At 53.7% G+C, this 20,390-nt stretch overlaps 1 protein-coding gene across 1 annotated transcript; it reads right to left on the reverse strand.

Annotated features, from left to right (window-relative positions):
• Positions 1–23: 23 nt before the first annotated feature.
• Positions 24–19,567, reverse strand: SELENOO (selenoprotein O). Its single transcript, XM_079937128.1, has 9 exons — positions 18,988–19,567; positions 7,774–7,977; positions 6,621–6,801; positions 5,666–5,796; positions 5,017–5,297; positions 1,735–1,885; positions 749–934; positions 497–653; positions 24–403 (listed from the first exon to the last, which is right to left on the reverse strand). The coding sequence occupies exons 1-9, from the start codon at positions 19,539–19,541 to the stop codon at positions 227–229; spliced, it is 2,022 nt and encodes a 673-aa protein (XP_079793254.1). The 5' UTR covers positions 19,542–19,567; the 3' UTR covers positions 24–226.
• Between the last annotated feature and the right edge of the window lie 823 nt (positions 19,568–20,390).

The raw sequence follows: 20,390 nt of genomic DNA on the forward strand, positions 1-20,390 counted from the left end.
TCTGCTGAGCTGAGCAGTCCTGGCGCCAAGCAGCCTGTCGCCGGGAGCAGAGCCTGGGGGCTGGGCGGTGCTGCCGAGTCGGCATCGGACAGAGACGGGTCAGGTCCTGACTGGGCATCTCTGCCGTCATGGAGAGACGGGTGGGGCGGGCGCCGCCTCGCCTCGTGGACTCGAGGGCTCGGGCCTCGGGGCTCCTGTGTGGAGGCCTCCAAGGCGGTTACGACGATCACGTCACACACAGCTCCGCGGCCCAGAGCGGGGGCTTGCAGCTGTACGAGCGCCGCCGGCTGGCCGCCCCGCCGGCCTCCCCACTGGCCTCCTCGGGCTCGGCGGCCTCGCAGGCCTCGGCGGCCTCCCCCTCCCCACGGTAAGGGGTCTCCAGCAGCTTCAGCACCCGCCGCACCTGGAGGAGAGCAGGGGGTGCAGTGTTTGTTGGGGCCCCGCCTCCCCGGCACCAGGAGGGGACCAGGAGGGGAGGGCCGGGCGGGCCGCTTGCCTCTGAGAAGTCTCCGCTCTCGGCGGCCTGGATGGCGCCCTGTGCGATGTAGTTCCTCAGGACGTACTTGGGGTTGTTGGCGTGCATGACGCGCACGCGCTCGGCCTGCCAGGCCGCGGTGTCGCCGGCGGCCTCCTGATCCTTCTCCAGCCGGGCTCTGGAGTCACACCCGAGCCGAGCGTCAGCAGAGCAGCCCCGCCCCGCGGCCCTGGGGTCCCCACTGGGGGCGGGGTGTGGGGGGCGGGGGCCCACCTGTACTCCAGGAGCCACTCGGCCCAGTGGCTCCTGTTCTTGCTGTGCAGCTCGGCCGGGCTCAGCTGCTCCAGCCGCGACTGCCGCTCCACGCGCTCCAGCTCCCGCGCCAGGCTCGCCCGCGTGCCGATGAGCGCCAGAAGCTGCGGGTTCGACTGCGCCAGCATGAGCATCATGGACAGCTGCCTGCGTGGAGCGGGCGCGTGAGGGGCCCCAGGCCACGTCGTCCCCGCCGCTGCCCTGGCCCCAGCCCCACCAGGGGTGAGCCTGGGTCCGACGGATGCAGCAGACGTGGGACCGCTACCAGCCGTCCGCCCTTGTTCTACCGCAGCCCCCGCATGTGACGGGGCACACGGACGCCGCAGGCTGACCCGGGCCGGCCCCGGCTCCCTGCCGGCAGCCACCCACCCACTGACATCCAACCCAGGACCCAGTCCCTCTGGGAGAGGTTCACTGCTGCCAGCTCCTCCCACGGTGATCACAGGGCTGGACGCTTCTCCACCTCTGGGGGCAGGGCAGCCCCTGACACCCCCTTCCCCAGTTCCCCTGGCTCCATGCTCAGCAGGTCCTGCCAGCTTCAGCCCCTCCCCGCACTGCTGCACTAGATGCCTGTTTGCCATGGGACGGGACACGTTGGTGATGGGTTTTGAGCTGCACCCTCAGGACGTGACACGATGGCGCAGAAAGCCTGGTCTGGCTGGAGTCTGCAGGCCCACACCCAGGCTCTTCCTGGGGAGCCTCCCCAGAGCAGAGACCACCGTGCCCCAGCCTGTGCTTCCTGGCCTCCCCATTCCTGTGTCAGCATCTCCATCCTTTCCTCTGACCAGAGGGCCTCAGTGCCACAAAGCCAGGGTCTGACCATCCCACTCCTGGGAGTGGAGCGGCCGCCTGGGCACTCCGTCTCCAGCGTCCTCCCAAAGGCTTCGTTCTAAATGTTCCTCCCTTTCCAGAAACAAATGCTAGGGGAGCAAGACCCCAGTACCCACCGGGGATCCATCTGGGGTCGGAAAGCGAGCCTCAGCTCCTCCAGAGAGGCACACTGTGCAGTCAGCGCGGCCAGGAACTCGTCCAGGTCCGGAGACTCCGGCCCGGCTGGGAAGGAGCTCAGCAGGTAGAAGGAGTTTGTGAAGTCAGCACCTGGAACACGCAGCTGCTCAGGGCACCGTCCCATCACCAGAGGACCATACGTGTTCATCCAACACGTGTGTGGTGCCCTGCTCAGCGTCAGGCTGGGGACTCCTGAGCCCTCCCCTCAGTCCTCCCAGCTCAGCCCCCACTCTGAACCTGACGAGTCACTCAGTCTCTCAAGGCCTCCAAGCCTGGTTTCTTCATCTGTAAGATGGGTAAATACAGTGAAGGCACCGAGGCCGGGCCTTGGCCCTCGTCACTGTCACGGCAGTTAGCACCGCCTGCTTCAGGAGCTGCAGGGTCGAGACGGCACAGGACGAGACACAGACAGACGCTGTGAGGGCCTCAGCAACTTGCTAAAACACTGTCACCAAAACCCCCAAGGAAACATCCAAAAAACAGACAGACACAAGGGAAAATGAGAAGGAAACCAGAACGGTATACTGCAAAAGATCACCTAAGCACGAGAGCAGTAACAGAGAAAATGAAGGACAAAAATGGTGTAAGACAGAAAACAAAGAGCGAAACAGCATAAGTCCTCCCTTATCAGTAATTACTTTAAAAGTAAATGAATTAGGGAATTCCCTGATCCAGCGGTTAGGACTCTGTGCCTTCACTGCTGAGGGCACGGGTGCAATCCCTGGTTGGGGAACAAAGATGCTGCAAACCAAAAAAAAAAAAAAGTAAACGGATTAAAGTCTCCATTCAAAGAGCAGAGACTGGCAGAACGGATAAAAAAAAAAAACAAAACCATGATCCAACTACAGTAAGATAACTCGCTGTAGACTCATAAGTCAAAAGCAAAAGGATGGAAAAAATATCCCATGATTTGCATACTGATAGTAACCTAAAGAGAGCTGGGGTGGCTACGCTGACATCAGAAAAATAGACTTTATGTAAGAACTTGACGAAGAGGAGCATTATGTATTGATGAGTCAGTTCAGCAAGAAGATGTAACAATTACAAACATGCACCAAACGAGCCCCCAATACACAAAGCAAAGACTCGCAAAACTGAAGGGGAACAAAACGTTTCAAATCAACTACACTCCAATTTAAAAACAAACAAACAAACCTGAAGGGTGGACTCGAGCAGTTCTGTAAGAGTTGGGACGTCACCACCCAACACGTGGACAGAAGGTCAACGAGGAAACAACGTGAACAACAGACACGACACTCCACCCAAGCTCTCAGATGCACGTTCTCCACAGCAGACCACGTGTTGGGCCATAAAACCAGTCTTAATACACTGAAAAGACCCGTGTCTTCTGCAACCACGATGGCATGAAGTCACAAATGGAAGGACGACTGGAAAATTCACAAGTAATGTGAAAATGAATCAACTACTGGGTCTACAAAGAAATCACGAGGGAAATTAGAAAATACTCAGAGGTATGAACCAAAAGCAGCAGTGCTCAGAGGGAGGTTTATGGCTGTAAATGCGCTGAAAGAGCAGCTTCTCTCTCATCACCAGAAAAAAATAAACTTGTAACTGTGTGGTGATCATTTCACGTTATACACATACAGCAAATCATGTAGCACAACTGAGACTTATATAATGCCCTACGCCAGTTACTTCTCAATCAATAATCTAATCTTACATCTAAAGAAGTAGAAAAAGAACTAAATAAGACCAAAGTTAGTAGCATAAAGGAAGGAAATGAGATTAGAACAGAGATAAATGAAATAGAGAAAAACAAGAGAAAATCACTGAAACCAAAGTTGGTTCTTTGAAAAGATCAGTAAAACTGACAAAGTTCTAGCTACGCTAAGAAAGAAAAAAAGACACAGGTAATAAAGGAAATAAAAGTGGGGACATCACTGCAGACTGTACAGAAATAAAAGACTAAGAAAACACTATAATAATTTAGATAACATAGATGACACAAACTCCCAGAAACACATAAATTACCAAACCTGACTCAAGAAGAAACAGAAAATCTAAATAGTCCCATAGCAAGTAAGGAGACTGGAAACTTCCTAACACAGGGAATGTTAGGACCAGACAGCTTCACTGGTGAATTCTACCAAACATTTAAAGAAGAATTAACACCAGTCCTTCTCAGATTCTTCTGACAAATAGGAGGGAACGCTTCCTAACTCATTCATGAGGTCAGCACTGCCTCGATACCAAGCCAAACAAAGACAGCACAAGAAAAGAAAACCACAGACCAGTATCCCTTGTAAATACAGATGTAAAAGAAACCTCAGCAGAACACCAGAAGGAGCAAGCAGGGCTTATCCCCAGACGCAAGGCGTGTGTGTGTCCCCTGCCCGAGTCATATATGGAAAGCCAGCTCTGCAGGGTGATGGTGTTTGGAGCGGGGGCCTCTGGGAGGTAGGTCACGAGGGTCATGCCCCTGCTCCCTACCCTGCCGATCCTCGACCCCCAGCTTCCAGACCGTGAGAGGCAGTTTGAACTAAGACAGGACATGAATGAGGAAGTAAAACCTGGTGATCACCTCAACTGAGGCCCAGTGTGGAAACACCCAGTGAGGGGCAGAGGAAACATCCTCTACTTGAGAAAAGCCACGTGTACACAGGCCAACGGCTCGCATCACACTCGTGTGCGACAGAGCTTTTTCCCCCAAGAGCAGGAACAGTAAGTGACGCTGGCTCGGCCACTTCTGCCGCGCAGAACCAGGCGTCCTAGCCGGAGCGGCACCCTGGACAGGATGGGAAACAGGAACGCAAAGACACGGCACGTCTGTGTTCACAGCAGCGGTATTATGCATGGCGGCCACAGGGTGGAACAGCCCAAGTGTCCCACAGACCAGGGACGAGCAAAAGGCAGGCCACCCGCACAGACTGTCCGTACAGCAGGGATGACCACCATGGAGGACGTCGTGCTGCGTGGGGTGAGCTGGACACACGGGGAGAAGAGCCTCATGATCCCCTTGCCTGAGGTCCCTGGAGGAGGCGAGTTCTTAGAAAGCAGGCGTGAGGTTACCAGGGGTGGGGGGAGGGGCCGGGGAGCTGGCGCTTCACAGGTGCAGATGTCCGTCTGGGAAGACGAGAAAGTTCTGTGGACGCAGTGACGGTTGCAAGACAAGGTGGATGTGCTTAAAGCCACCGAGACGTTAAAGGTCGGTTTCATGTTGTTTCACCACAACGTGGTGCACGCGCCCTACCCACACTCACCCGTCAGGTGCATGGTCTCCAGGAGCCTGGCCACCAGGGCGCTGTCCTCCTCCCGCTCAGCCCGCACAAGGCCCAGCTTCCAGCGCATTTTCTGCAAGTAGTGCCTGTGGAACTCGGCATCGAACTCCTCTGCCAGGATGGCCTCGGCCAGCTCGAGGGGCAGCGCGGGGTCCAGGGCCTCCGCCAGCTTCTGCAGGTTCCACTTGCACACCTCGGGCTGCCTGCTGTACGAGTAGCGCCCGGCGGTGTCGGAGGCGTTGCACACGTGGTCGGGGTCATACCTGCCACGTGGGGAGAGCCGGGAGCTGCCTGAGAGGACCTGCCGAGGACAGTGCAGGCCCTGGGTGGCTGCCGCTCCACTGCCTGCCCCACGGGGCCCCGCAGCCTCTAGAGCAGGGGAGCCCCTTCAGCCCACTCTCCACCCGGGAGCTGAGAGGGTGCTGTTTAAAGTGCTCCTGTGCTCAGAACCCTCCAGGGACTCCTGCTCTGGGGACGGCTGGCTGACCAGGCCTTGCTGAGAATTAAACACCGAACAAAACACTAACAAGAGCAGCCACACAGCCCTGCAGGTCCTTCCCGTCGCCTTGAGATGCCCGCGCTGTCACGTGCCTCCCCGCCAGGGCCCCCTGGCAGGCGGCGGGATGCCCACCTGTCCAGGAAGCCGAAGGGCCCATAGTCGATGGTGAGCCCCACGATACTCATGTTGTCCGTGTTGAGCACGCCGTGGCAGAAGCCCACGCACTGCCACTCAGCCACCAGCTGGGCCGTGCGCCGCGTCACCTGCAACAGTGGCACAGGACAGCCGCTGGGTGCTCCCCTCTGCCCCCCGCGCCAGCGACCGTGTCCTGTCCTGTGAGCTGACGCTCAGCTGTGGGCAGAACAACCAAGGACGGTTAAGAAGGGAGAAGTATTTTGGATGAGTTGACATCAGTGGCTCTGTTCCTCACATACACCCTCTCTCTCTCTTATGTACTCACTGTTTTTTGGCTTTAATCCAAACCAGAAAAGTCAGGGAACCTGGACATTCCCATGACTCAGGCCCCGTAGGATGACCACGTGGAAACGAGGGAGGAAGTTACACATTCTCAGGCGAGAACTGCCCAGGTCCAGATGCTGTGCCCAGGGCCCCGCCTCGCCCTGGGCTGCAGGGAGAGGGGCTCAAACAGCCCCGCTGCCGCCCCCTATCACCCACGTGACAGACGAGAGGCGACAGTGCGGCTGCAGTGGGGTCCGAGGAGTGACAGGTGCAGGGCGGTGGCCTCCGGCCCTCAGGCCGACCCCTCGCCCTGCTGCCTGTTTCACTGGCTGAGGCTGCGCCACCTCCCACAACTGTGACTGTCGTGTGAGGCGACGCCTACGAGTTCTGGGGGAAACGGAGAGGCCAAGGGTGTGTGTCTGGGGCCACCGTGAACACAGGCCCCACGCGGGAGGCCCAGCACCCCCCAGCCCTGACTCCCTCCCAAGCTCCCCACGTGGCCCCTCGATGCTGCTCCAACAGTGACCTGGGGTCTGTCCCAGGACCCCGACCCTCAGCCGTATCTGAGAAGTTGCCCCTGGGGCCGGGCACCCAGCGTCTGCCCCCGGGGGGGGCAGCTCCCACCGACCTCCCGGAAGAAGGCGGCGTGTCTCTGCACGCTGTCGCTGGCGTGGGTGGCCTGGATCTCGGGGTAGAAAGTGCTGATGACATAGTCAAGCATCTGCACTCGGATGTCGTTCCTCCCCACGCTGGGGCCTGCGCGCCCCGTGTGCTCGTCCGAGGACTTGAAGATCTCAAAGGATCCGAACCTGGAGGGAAGACCCGCGTTGACAACAGGTTAAATGTGATGCCTCCCCCTCACGAGGAAGGAAGGAGGGAGGGTGCTGCTAGCCCTCGTGGCGGGGCAGGGGGGACAAACCACCAAAGGCAGCTGGCCGTTCAGTGACTCAGGCAGACACAGGGCCCTTCCCGGGGTGCGTGGGGCCGGGAATGCCACGGCCGCCCTGCAGGGACGACAGGGGTTCTGTGTCCGGCCTCCCACACCGAGGGATGCGCCCGTCACCGGCGTCCTGTAGTGGGGTGACCCGCAGGCTCAGCGGTGGGGCAGCTATAGCCCCCAGGGGGCGGGCTAACGTCCGGAGGCATTTTTGGTTGTCACGATGGGGGTTACTACCAGCAGCTCGTGGGTGGAAGCCAGGAACGCTGCCTGAACGCCCTACGAGACACAGATCAGCTCACAGCAAAGACGACCTGGTCCAAAGGCCACTAGTGCAGCTGTGCCCGGAGGCCCCGGGTCTCCCAGGACGAGGCCAACGCCTGCCCCGACACCTCCACCCCCGGAGGACAAACGGAAAGCTGGTGACAGCTGACGCACAGGGTCGGCCTGGGTCACCTGACCCCGCCAGACGGCCACAGCCACCTCCTGGCGACTCTGGGTTCAGGTGGTCAGTACTGAGCACCCGACGCCAGACAGCGTGGTGACGTCGAGGACTGACAGGCCCCGCTGGAGACAGCAGCCAGGAGGCCTCCAGTCAGTGAAAGGGGCCAGAGGAAGCGGGCACGCCAGGCGTCACGGCCGCTCATCCAGCAGCACAGCGAGGCCGTTTTCTGGGTGCATCTTATGTAGCTCCTGGTCATAAACTCCAGGTCCACAGCTCTGGACACACCGCCCCAGAGCCTGCACTGGGCGATCTCCTCTGGTCGCCCCAGGCCCTGCACCCTGGCCGGGCAGGTGCACTCCGGCCACCGGGGCGACACAGGAGCACGAGGACGGGCGTTACCTGAGGAACGTGGGGGCCACGCGCAGCACGACCGCGCACTGCTCGGGCCTGGGGTTGCCGTCGTAGAACACGTCCCGCTCGACGGTGGACTGAGACGTGACGCAGGCGCCGGCCCGCGTGGTGGGGATGCCCAGGTGGAACATGGCCTCGCTGCACAGGAACTCGCGGATGCTCGAGCGCAGCACCTTGCGACCGTCGGCCTGTCTGAGGTCAAGCACAGAGGTCACTGCTGGGCTCCACTCAACACCAAGACATGGTCACAGAGGGAAGGGGCTGGAAGAACGCCTCCTAATGGCTTCTTAAAAACAACCCATGGGCTTCCCTGGTGGCGCAGTGGTTGAGAGTCCGCCTGCCGATGCAGGGGACACGGGCTCGTGCCCCGGTCCGGGAAGATCCCACGTGCAGAGCAGCTGGGCCCGGGAGCCATGGCCGCTGAGCCTGCGCGTCCAGAGCCTGTGCTCCGCAGCAGGAGAGGCCACAACAGTGAGAGGCCTGCGTACCGCAAAAAAAAAAAATAAATAAAGTAAAATAAAAACAACCCACGAGCAGCTCTGACATCACTGTAAAGAGTCTGCTTTGGACGATCCCAGGAGCTAAGCCCCTAACCTCCTCCAGGCCTGGAACCGCAGCACAGGGTGCCTGGCCCGCAGCAGGAGGCCAAGTCCACACACAAGTCAGGGAAGGCTACTCCCAGGGTCACACACACGCTCGCAAATCCACAATTCCGTGTTTATGAATTTACGTTGTGGACATCCTTTTACAACAGCGCAGACACAGAGCATCATCTGCAGTGGCGGGGAGGACCCCAGTCTCCCTCAGGCAGCTCTGAATCACGTGGGTGTTTTCTTATGCTAAACCTTCATTATTACTGTTATTTTAAATAGACTTTCTTTTCCTAGGCAGTTTTAGGTTCACAGCAAAACTGGTCAGAAGCCAAAGAGACTTCTCATATACCCCGCCACCACACACACAGCCTCCCCCAGTATCAACATCCCCACCAAGGGGAGACATCTGTCACACCTGATGAAGCTATGCCGACACATCATCGTCACCCAGCGTCCACTGCTTACACCAGGGTTCACTTGCAGTGTCGTCCACTCTGTGGGTCTGACAGAGATCCACCATTACGGTGTCTACAGAACACTTTCACGGCCCGAAAAACCCTCTGTGCTCTACCTGGTCATCTCTCCCCTCCCAACCCCTGGTCTTCTATTGTCTCCATAGTTTTGCCTTTTCCAGAATGTCACAGAGTTGGAATCCCTGTGTGACCTTTCAGATTCACTTCCTATGTGCATCTAAGTTTCTTCCACGTCTCTTCATGGCTTGATGCCTCATTAGGAATAAAGTTGCTGTGAACATCCATATACAGGATTTTCGTGTGGACGTGTCTTCAGCTGCTTTGGGTAAACGCTGAGGAGCGTGATCCTTGGATCATGTGGTGAGCGTGTATTTAGTTTGGTAAGAAACCGCCACACCGTCTGCCCAAGCGGCTGCGCCGTCCTGCAGGCCCAGCAGCCGTGAACGGGAGCTCCTGTCGCTCTACATGCTCGCCAGCATGTCGTGTTGTCCGTGCTCGGGAATCTGGCCATCCTCCTAGCTGTGTGATGGCGTCTCCTTGTTAATTTGCATTTTCCTGATGACACATGATGTGAAACATCTTTTAAAGTGCTTATATGTCATCTCTGTATCTTCTTTGGGAAGGTGTCTAGCAAGGTCTTTGCTCCATTTTAAAATCAGTTTGTTTTCTTATTGTTGAGTTTTAAGAGTTCTTTGTATATTTTGGATAACAGTCCTTTATCAGATGTGTCTTTTGCAGAGATTTTCCCCCAGTCTGTGGCTTGTCTTCTCATTTCTCCTGACATTGTCCCTCACCGAAGTTTTAACTTTAATAAAGTCCAGCCTATCAATTATTTCTTCATGGATCCTGTCTTTGGTATGGTACCTAAAAAGTCATTTCTATACCCAAGGTCATCCAGATTTTCTATTTTATCTTCTAGGAGTTTTACATTTTTGCATTTTGTTTAGGTCTGTGATCCATTTTGAGTTAATTTTCATGAAGGGTGTCAGGTCTGTGTCTAGATTTTTTTTTTTTTTTGTATGTTGATATCCAGTTGTTCCAGTACAATCTGCTGAAAATACTATCATTGCTCCATTGGATTGCCTTTGCTCCTTTGTCAAAGATCCACATCTATGTAGGTCTATTTCTGGGCTCTCTGTTCTGTCCCATTGACCTATGTACGCTTTGGCCAAAACCACTCTCTTTTTTAAAAAAAACTATTTATTTTATTTATTTATTTTTGGCTGCATTGGGTCTTCGTTGTTTCGCGTGGGCTTTCTCTCTAGTTGTAGCGAGCGGGGGCTACTCTTGGATGTCGTGCGCGGGCTTCTCATCGTGGCGGCTTCTCGTTGCAGAGCACGGGCTCTAGGTGCGCGGGCTTCTCATCGTGGCGGCTTCTCGTTGCAGAGCACGGGCTCTGGGTGCACGGGCTTCGGTAGTTGCAAAGCCACACTCTCTTGATTGCCGAAGCTTTATGGTAAGTCTTGAAGTGCGGTAGTGTCAGTCCTCTGACTTTGTTCTTCTCCCCCAGTATTCTGAGGACTATGTTGGGTCTTTTGCCTCTCGATATAAATTTTAGAATCAGTTTGTCAATATCTACAAAATAACTTGCCGCGACTTTGATTGGGATTGCGTTGAATCTATAGATTGAGTTGGGAAGAACCAATATCTTGACAATACTGAGTCTTCCTATCCATGAACGTGGAATATCTTTACATTGATTTAGTTCTTCTTTGAGATCTTTTATCAGTTTTGTAGTTTTCCTAGTAGACGTCTTATATTTTGTTAGATTCACACCTAAGTGTGAACTCACACTTAGGTGTGAATCTAATTTTTAGGGTTGCTAATGTAAACAGTATTGTTTTTAATTTCAAATTCCACTTGTTCACTGCTGGGATATACTAAAGTGATTGACCTATGTAGTAACTGTATCCTGCAACCTTGCTGTAACTGCTTATGAGCTCATTTCTTGGTCAGTTCTTTGAGATTTTCTACAGAGATGTTCAGCTGCAAACAAAAACAATTTTTATTTCTTCCACCTCAATCTGTGTGCCTTTGCTTTTCTTGTCTTGTTACATTAGCTATAGGACCTCCAGGGATGTTGAAAAGCAATGGAAAGAGGGAACACCTTTGTCTTGTTTCTAATCTTAGTGGGAAAGCTTTGAGGTTCTCATGATTGAGTAGATTTAGCTATAGGTTTTCTGTAGATCCTCTGTCAAGTTGAGGAAGTTCCTCTCTGTTGCTAATTTACTGAGTTTTTACCATGAATAGGTCTTGGGTTTTGTCAAATGCCTTTTCTGCTTCAACTGATGTGATGATGCGAGTCTTCTTTAGCCTGTTGATCTGATGGACCACATTAATTAATTTTTGAATACTGAACCAGACTTGCATACCTGGAATAAATCCCATTTGGTGGTGATGTATAATTCTTTTTAAACATTGTTGGATTTGATTTGCTAATATTTTGTTGAAGATTTCTTTATCTACGTTCATGAGGGGTTTTGGTGTGTAGTTTTCTTGTATTGTCTTTGTCTGGATCTGGTATTAGGGTAATGCTGGCCTCATAGAATGAGTTAGGAAGTATTTCCTCTGCTTCCATTCTGCGAAAAAGAGTGGAATAATTTCATCCTTAACTGTTTGGTAGAATTCACTGGTGAGTCCATCTGGGCCTGGTGCTTTCTGTTTTGGAAGATTATTAATTGTTGACTCAATTTCTTTAATATATATAGGCCTATTCAGATTGCCTTATTTTTTTCTTGTGAGTTTTGGCAAATTGTGTCTTTCAAGGAATTGGTCCATTTCACCTAGGTTATCAAATTTGTGAGCACAGTTGTTCAGAGTAATTTTATTAGCCTTTTAATGTCCCTATGATCTGCATGATGTCCCCTCTTTAGTTTCTGGTATTAGTACTTGTGTCCTCACTTTCTTTCTTAGTTAGCCTGGCTAGAGGTTTACTGATTTTATTGATCTTTTCAAAGAACAAGCTTTTGGTTTCACTGATTTCCTATTTCACTTTCACTGACTCCTGCTCTAATTCTTATTATTTCTTTTCTTTTGCTTACTCTGGATTTGATTTGCTCTTCTTTCTGTAGTTCCCTAATGTGGAAGCTTAAATGATTGGTTTTAGATCTCTCTTCTTTACTAACATATGCACTCACTGCTATAAACTTCCCTCAAAGCACTGCTTTCACCGTACCCCATACATTTGGTGTTTTCATTTTCATTTAGTTCAAAATACTTAAAAATTTCTCGAGATTTTGTCTTTGACCATGTGTTATTTAGAAGTATGTTGCATAATCTCCAAGTATTTTGGGATTTTCAGTTATGTTATTGATTTCTAGTTTGATTCCATTGTGGCCTGAGAACAGACGCTGTATGATTTTTATTCTAAAAAATTTGTTAAGGTGTGTTTTATGGCCTAGAATGTGGACTCTCTGGATAAATGTTCCATGTGGGCCTGAGAAGAGTATGTATCCCATTGTTGTTAGATGAAATAGGCTATAGATGTTCTTTATATCCAGTTGATTGATGGTGTTAACTGAGTTCAAAGATGGCCTTACCAATTTTCTGCCTGCTGGCTCTGTCCATTTCTTTCTTTTTTTTTTTTTTGTGGTAGGCGGGCCTCTCACTAATGTGGCCTCTCCTGTTGCGGAGCACAGGCTCCGGACGCGCAGGCTCAGCGGCCATGGCTCACGGGCCCAGCCGCTCCGTGGCATGTGGGATCTTCCCAGACCAGGGCACGAACCCGTGTCCCCTGCATCGGCAGGCGGACTCTCAACCACTGCGCCACCAGGGAAGGCCCTGCTCTGTCCATTTCTGATAGCAGGGTGTTGAGTCTCCAACAATGACAGTGGATTCATCTGTGCCCCTTTGCAGTTCTGTCAGTTTCTGCCTCATGGTACTCTGGCACATACACAAGTAAGGACTGTTCCGCCTCCCTGACCCCTTCATCAGTTTGTCACACGCCTCTTTGTCTCTAATGACTTTCCTTACTCTGAAGTCCTCTCTTTCTGAATTAACATGGCTACTCCTGCTAACTAGTGTTAGCATGGTGTGCTTTCCTCCATCCATTTCCTTTTTTTTTTTTGTATTTTGGCAGCACGCGGGATGGTTCCCCAACCAGGGACTGAACCTGGGCCTCCACAGTGAAAGCGCCGAATCCTAACCACTAGGCCACCAGGGAACTCCCCCATCCACTTACTTTTAATCTACATGTGTCTTCATATTTAAAGTGGATTTCTTATGGACAATATAGAGTTTGGTCTTGTTTTTTAATTTATTGGCCTTGCTCTTTGTTTTCTCTTTCACTCTTTTTCTGCCTTTTGTGGTTTTAACTGAGCATTTTGTGATTCCACTTTTTCTTTTTTCATCAGTTCTCGCCTAGCGTATCAGTTATACTTTTTTGTTTTGTTTTACTCTTTAAAAAATGGTTGCCCTAGGACTTCCCTGGTGGCACAGTGGTAAAGAATCCACCTGCCAATGCAGGGGACATGGGTTTGAGCCCTGGTCTGGGAAGATCCCACATGCTGCAGAGGAACTAAGTCCGTGCGCCACAACTACTGAGCCTGTGCTCTAGAGCCTGCGAGCCACAACTGTTGAGCCTGTGAGCCACATCTACTGAAGCCCGCGCGCCTAGAGCCCATGCTCCGCAACAAGAGAAACCACTGCAATGAGAAGCCCGTGCACCACAACGAAGAGTAGACCCTGCTCGCCACAACTAGAGAAAGCCCGCACGCAGCAACGAAGACCCAATGCATCCAAAAATCAAATAATTAAATAATAATAATTTTTTAAAAAGCTTGCCCTAGAGTTTGTAATATACCATTTACAACTAATCCAAGTCTACTTTCAGGTAACGCCATCCTGCTCCATGGGTAGTATGAGTGCCTTATAATAACAAAATAATCCTAATCCCTCCCTCCCATCCCTTATTTGACTGGTGTCATTAATCTCATTTATACATAAATGCATCGTTACTATTATTTTAAACAAGCTATTACCTGTTATATCAATTAAGATGAGAAAAAGTAAAGGTTTTTATTGTACTTTCACTTCTTTCTCTTATGCTCTTTGTTTATGAGGATTCAGGCTTCTGACCTACATCATTTTCATTCCCTATAAAGAACATCCTTTAACATTTCTGGCAAGACAGCTCAGCTGCTAACAATTCCCCTCAATTTCTGTTTGTCTGAGGAAGTCTTTATTTCTCCTTCACTTTTGAAGGATAATCTCACAGGGTACGGGATTCCAGGTGGGTGTTTTCTTTTCCTCATCACTGTAGATACTTCAGTCCACTTTCCTCTTGCTTCCCTGGCTTCTGAGAAGTCAGATGTAATTCTTATCTTTGCTCCTCTGTAGGTGAAGTGTTTCCTTCCTCTAGCTTCTTTCACTTTTTTTCTTTATTTCTGCCTCTCTGTAGTTTGAAAATTATGAGCCTAGGTATAGTTTTTTTGTTTTTGTCTTTTGGTGGGGGTGGGGGAGGCATTCATCCCGCTCCGTGTGCTCTGAGCTTCTTGGATCTGTTTGGGGTCTAACATTAATTTGGGGAAATTCTCAGTCATTTCTTCAAATATTTCTTCTGTTTCCTTCTCTCTTTCTCTCCTGGTATTCCTATTACACATGTGTTACTTCTTTTGCATTTGTCCGACAATTCTTGGTGAGTGTTTGGATTTTTTCAGTCTTTATTTTTTTTTAACTTTTTTTGCTTTTTATCTTTGGAGGTTTCTCATGAGATATCTTCAAGCTCAGAGATTCTTTCCTCATCTGTGTCCAGTCTAGCAACATGTCCATCAGAGGCATTCTTCATTTTGGTTACAGTGTTTTTGCTAGAAATCTCTAGCATTTCCTTTTCATCTTTTTCAGAATTTCCATCTCTCTGTTTACACTGCCCATCTATTCTTTTTCTGTTTTCATTTATTTATTTATTTAATTTTTGGCTCTGTTGGGTCTTCGCTGCTTTGCGTGGGCTTTGTTGAGGCGCCTGGGCTTCTCATTGCAGTGGCTTCTCTTGTTGTTGAGCACAGGCTCTAGGTGTGAGGGCTTCATTAGTTGCAGCACGTGGGCTCAGTAGTTGTGGCTTGTGGGCTCTAGAGCATGGGCTCAGTAGCTGTGGTGCATGGGCTTAGTTGCTCTGCCTGCCCATCTATTCTTTTTTTTTTTTAAAGGTTTTATTTATTTATTTTTGGCCATGCTGAGCGGCTTGAGGGACCTTAGTACCCCGACCAGGGACCAAATCCAGACCCTTGTCAGTGAAGGCCTGAGCCTTAACCAGTGGACCACCAGGGAATTCCTCTAGTCTCATTTTATTTATTTTTATTTTTAAAATAAATAAATAAATTTATTTTTGGCTGCATTGGGTCTTCGTTGCTGTGCGCGGGCTTCTCATTGCAGTGGCTTCTCTTGTTGCAGAGCACGGGCTTTAGGCGCATGGGCTCAGTAGTTCTGGCATGCAGGCTCAGTAGTTGTGGCTCGTGGGCTCTAGAGCACAGGTTCAGTAGTTGTGGCGCACTGGCTTAGATGCTCTGCGGCATGTGGGATCTTCCCGGACCAGGGCTCGAACCCATGTCCCCTGCATTGGCAGGCGGATTCTTAACCACTGCACCACCAGGGAAGTCCTGCCCATCTATTCTTTTTTTTTTTTTTTTCCCGGTACACGGGCCTCTCACTGTTGTGGCCTCTCCCTTTGCGGAGCACAGGCTCCGGACGCGCAGGCTCAGTGGCCACGGCTCACGGGCCCAGCCGCTCTGTGGCGTGTGGGATCTTCCCCGACCAGGGCATGAACCCGTGTCCCCTGCATTGGCAGGCAGATTCTTAACCACTGCACCACCAGGGAAGCCCCCTGCCCATCTATTCTTGAATGCTGCCTGCTTTATCCATTAGAGCCCTGAGTATATTAATCATAATTGTGTTAAATTCCAACACAATTGGAATTGTGTTGGTCTGATAATTCCAACATCTCGGCCATGTCTGAGGCTAGTTCTGATGCTGGCCTTGTCTCTTCCAGCTGTGTTTTCGGCCTTTTAGTATGTTTTGTAATTTTTTCTTGATAGCCAGGCATGATGTATGGGGTAAAAGGAACTACTGTAAGCAGGCCTTCAGTGATGTAGAGGTGGGTTCCAGGTGTCAGGTGGAGGCCTCAGACTCTCAGGGACCCTGTGCCTCTGGACTGAGAGCTTCCATATGTGCTTTTCAGTCTCCTCTCCGCCAGAGGGCGCTGGAGCTGGGCATTTCCCTTCCCCAGGTCCGAGGGGCTCTGATAACACCCCAGCAGGTCAGGCTCTGGTTAATTAGCTTCCCCCAAGGGCAGCCTTGTTCAGAACAGAGTGCTCTGGTGTACTCCACAGACCTCCTTTTCCCCCCTCCTGCCAGAAGCACAAAGGGATTTTCCACCAATATTCACTGTGAGAAGACAGGAGAGCTCCAGGAGGTGAAACTCACCAGAGTGTGGGGCTCGCTTATGACTGGGCCCCGGAATTTTCAACTGACTGGTACACACTGAGCCTCCAGCAATTCACCAATTACAGGGCAAGGATCTGTGCAGACTTCCGCTCTGGTAACTGGTAATTCTTTGCATTTGCCCCTCAGCCTCTCCAATTTGGGGGGTGGGGCAGCAATTTGCCCTCTGACCTCACTTTTCTTGCAGATCTAAGAAGACTTGTTGATTTTTCAGTTTGTTCAGCTTTTTCCTTGTTAGAGTGGAGTGATGATTTCCGAAGTTTCTTACGTGCTGGACTGGAAACTCTTATTACTTTTTAAAATTAAAGAAGGAAAGTGGTAGCAGCACACGAGAACAGCTGGCCTGCATGAGCCGCGTCCTCAGCCCCTCCTTGTAAGATGAAGGGCGCTGGACACTTCGACCTCCAAGAGCCTCCACCCAGCAGACAGACACAACAACAAAGTGAGCTTGGATCTCTGCTCTTCAGGGTCGGGCCTGGCTTCCTGGCCTGGCCCAGGGCATGGCAGTGTGCCAGCACTCTCCCAGGCAGGAAGGCACCTGAAACAGTTTGGAAAATTCTCTAGGAAAGAACAAAAACTGGTGGGAAGACACTGGGCTCACTTCCGTCTCACCTGCAGAAGGACACTGAGGCTGAGTGAAGGTGCCCAGGGTGCACGCCTGCCCACGTCCTCTGCCGGGAAGAGGCCAGAGCCGGGCCCAGCGTGAGTCTGGGGCGCTGCGGCCTAGGCCGGGGGTCAGTGGAGATCTCTGCAGGCCTCCTGCCTTGCCCTCACCTGGGAGCCTGGGTGTGAGTGACACCTCTAGAAACCCGGCCTGACAGTCACCCCGGGGCTGTCTGCAGGGTGACTGTGCCTGCCCGTGGCTGACGAGACCCTCGGTCCACAGCTGCACTCCACTCACCCCCTTCTAGTCTGTAATCCGTCCTCAAATGTCACTCCACACCCGCCCCCAGCCTGTTTAGCAGGAAGCCAGTACAGTCCAAGCTAATTGTGGATCTGATAAAAATGATCCAGAAAACAAGCTGCCTATCTCCTTGCCTGGGGCAAAGTGCCCAGAGCAGAAAGCAGAACTGAATAATGATTACACAGCAAGGGTGCAGGGCCTCAGGGTGGCCCTGCCCCCAGAGAGCCGCATGGACACGTGACAACGGTCCCTTCTCCTGGGCGCCTACGTCTGTTCCCAAAGTGCTGGGGTGGACCCAGCTGAGGGCAAGCTCTTCTGCACCTGGCAGGAGAGGCCGTCCTGAAATCCCAACTCCCATGGGAGGCAGAAGCCACCTGCGCACCCCCCAAAACCCACGCCGGGGGGACTCGAGCAGCTGCTGGCCTCAAGCCACTCACACCACTTCAGATGGTAGCCTCAAGCCTTGTTGAGGCTGGGGACCCCAGGAAATGCTGGGGGTGGTGGGTGGGTGCACATCTGGTAAGGGTCAAACAGCCTCTTTCTTTTAAAGGACCTCAGGTCTGGAAACACTGACTTACAGCTCAAGTCTTCAAATATTAAAAGCAACTTGCAACAGCAGATTATACTCTCACAAAAATGTTTTTTATAAATGGCAAAAACAAATGATTAAAATGAACACATAAAGCTGAAAGATGCTCGTACAGTGTGAAGGCCCCAGGGCGATAAACATTTACCGTGACCCCGAGGAACAGAAATGCTTCTGCCGGCCACGAGTGCAGACAGCTCTGAGCAGGCTGTTCCAGGAGGGTGGGGTGGGTGCCAGGCTTCACTCAGGACACTTCAGAGACACCAAGGTTTGAAGACTGGGGGATGTGGAAGCACCAGCTATCCTGAGGATCTGAGGTGGCGCTGCTAGAGGTGGGGGCCCGGTTCGGTCTCTGAAGGGAGGGGAGGGGAGAGCTCATGGGAGGGGCCAGACCAGAGACACACCCTCGGGATTTCTTGGAACATAAAACGCCAAGTTAGGTGTGATTCTTTCAGCCATTCAATAAGCATTTAACAAATATGGGCTAAATATATGACCTTTTTTAGTGAAAAGGAGCAGAGACTATCAACACTGTGTGTACAGGAGAGGCATGACAGCTGCGGGAAGGGTGCCCTGCTGGCTCAGGCTGTGGGCATCTGGACCCCGGCCCTGGCCCATGAGCCCCTGGATGGGCATCTGACACTGCCCACCTCACTGCGGGGTCAGAACATGGCTGGTCCCCAAGTGCTTGGAAGCCCGGGCCTGGGAGAAGGTCCACTGGGCCGAGGATCTGTCCCGGTCCAGGGCACCGGCTGCACAGTAGGCATCTGCAGTGCTAAAGGGTGTGGGAGCGAAGCTGACTGCCCGCTCAGCATTCAGAGGAAGCCGGAAGCCGAGTGCGCCGAGCAAGCAGCAGGGCTGGGCACGCGGTAAACATGAACGTGCTGCACGTAGAACTGACTCCGAACTCTCTGGATAGTTTATGAGAACAGAGCATGGGCAGCTGCCAGCGCTGTGTGATCAGACGCTCAGCCTGACCTGAGGGGCGGCAGGACCCTCCCCTCCCCCCCTCTTCCAGGCAGACGGGCGCTCCGAGGCGGCCACGAGCCACAGAACCTGCTCCCTCGCCTCCTGTCCTGGCCTCGCGGCCTGTGACTCGGGCTCTGCTACCCACCACGTTCTACGTCCCCACGTCACACTTTTCCGTAGTTAATCTCCCCCCCAACCGCCCCACCGGGGAGGACAGCTCCGCGGGTACGGGCGCAAACACACCTGGAGAAGGGCGTGGGGCCGGCGCCCTTGAGCTGCAGCTCCCAGCGCTCGCCGGCCGCCGTGCACACCTCGCCCAGGTACATGGCGGCGCCGTCGCCCAGCTGCCCGGCGAACTGACCGAACTGGTGGCCGCAATAGCAGTGCGCGGCGGGCTCGGCGCCCGGCAGCAGCGCGTTGCCGCTGAAAAAGAGCGCGGCCTCGGCCTCACGAGCCTCGCGGGCGGCGGCGTCGGCGGGCGGCGCGCCCAGGCCCAGCAGCGCCAGCGCGGGCTCCGACAGCGCCACGACGCGCGGCTGCCGCAGGGGCGCGGGCCGCACGCGGCTGAAGCAGGCGCCGGGCACGGGCCGCGGCGCGGACGGGGCGCCCTCGGGGCCAGACGGCGGCGTCTCCACCGGCAGCGCGCGCAGGGCGCGGTTGTCGAAGCGCAGCCCCGCCAGCCAGCGGGGCTCAGGCTCCATGGCGCCGGCCGACGCGGAGCAGGGCGCTGGCGGCGGGCGGCGGGCGAGGGGCAGCCGGGCGCGGGCGGCCGCGAGCGTTAGCCGGAGCGCGGCCATCCGAGGCGCCGCGGCGGCGGAAGCCCCTGTGCCCCGACCGGAAGCCCCTGTGCCCCGACCGGAAACCCCGCCCCGCGCCCCACCGCCCAATTGCCGGGGGCGGCGCCCGCAAAAGCCTGGCTCTGATTGGTCACGCCATCTATCTGCTTCTGCTCCAGGTCTCGCCTCGGGGATTGCGAGGTCCCGGCCTGTCCGGGTCCCGGTCCGCGGGGCTGCGGCTGATGGCTGGAGCGCGCGGCGGAGACTGGGCCGTCCGGAATGACTGCCCTGCGCCACAACGGCAGGTCCCTGGCGGTCCGTCCCGGAGGCACCGGCCAGTCCGGGCTGAGCGCTCCGGGCCGGTGGCCGTGACGAGTGACGTCCCCATGGGACCTCCGGGGTGCCTCCCAACTCCGCGGTGAAGCCAAGGTCAGACCCGGCCCCACGCTTTGCTGAGGTTTGGCCCTGGATTGTCCTTTGCCCACTGCGCACAGGGAAGGAGGGAAAGAGGACCTTTGTCCAGATCTGTCCGAAAGTTGGGGGACATTTTTGGGCCAGGAAGAGCCCCAGGGCGACGCCAAAGCTGAGCGCCTGCCAGCCTTGGGCCAGGCGACTCCCTCGTGCAGGGCCTTTGCTCCTGCTCTTTCCCTGCTCCAAGCAGGGTTCCTCACACGCGGGCTGGATCCCAGGCCCACCTCTCCTGCCTGCCTCCTGTGTTTTTCCTTGCACTTCTCTCTGAAATTAGCTCATTCCCTTATTTTCCTGTTTCCTGTGTGTCTTTCTTCTCACCCACGCTCTGGAAGGGTGGGAGCCTTGGTGATCTGGGCACCAGTTCCCCCAGAACAGAGCCTGGCCCAGAGAAACCCCCCA

Source organism: Stenella coeruleoalba, assembly GCF_951394435.1.
Source record: "Stenella coeruleoalba genome assembly, chromosome: 11".
Classification (NCBI taxonomy): domain Eukaryota; kingdom Metazoa; phylum Chordata; class Mammalia; order Artiodactyla; family Delphinidae; genus Stenella; species Stenella coeruleoalba.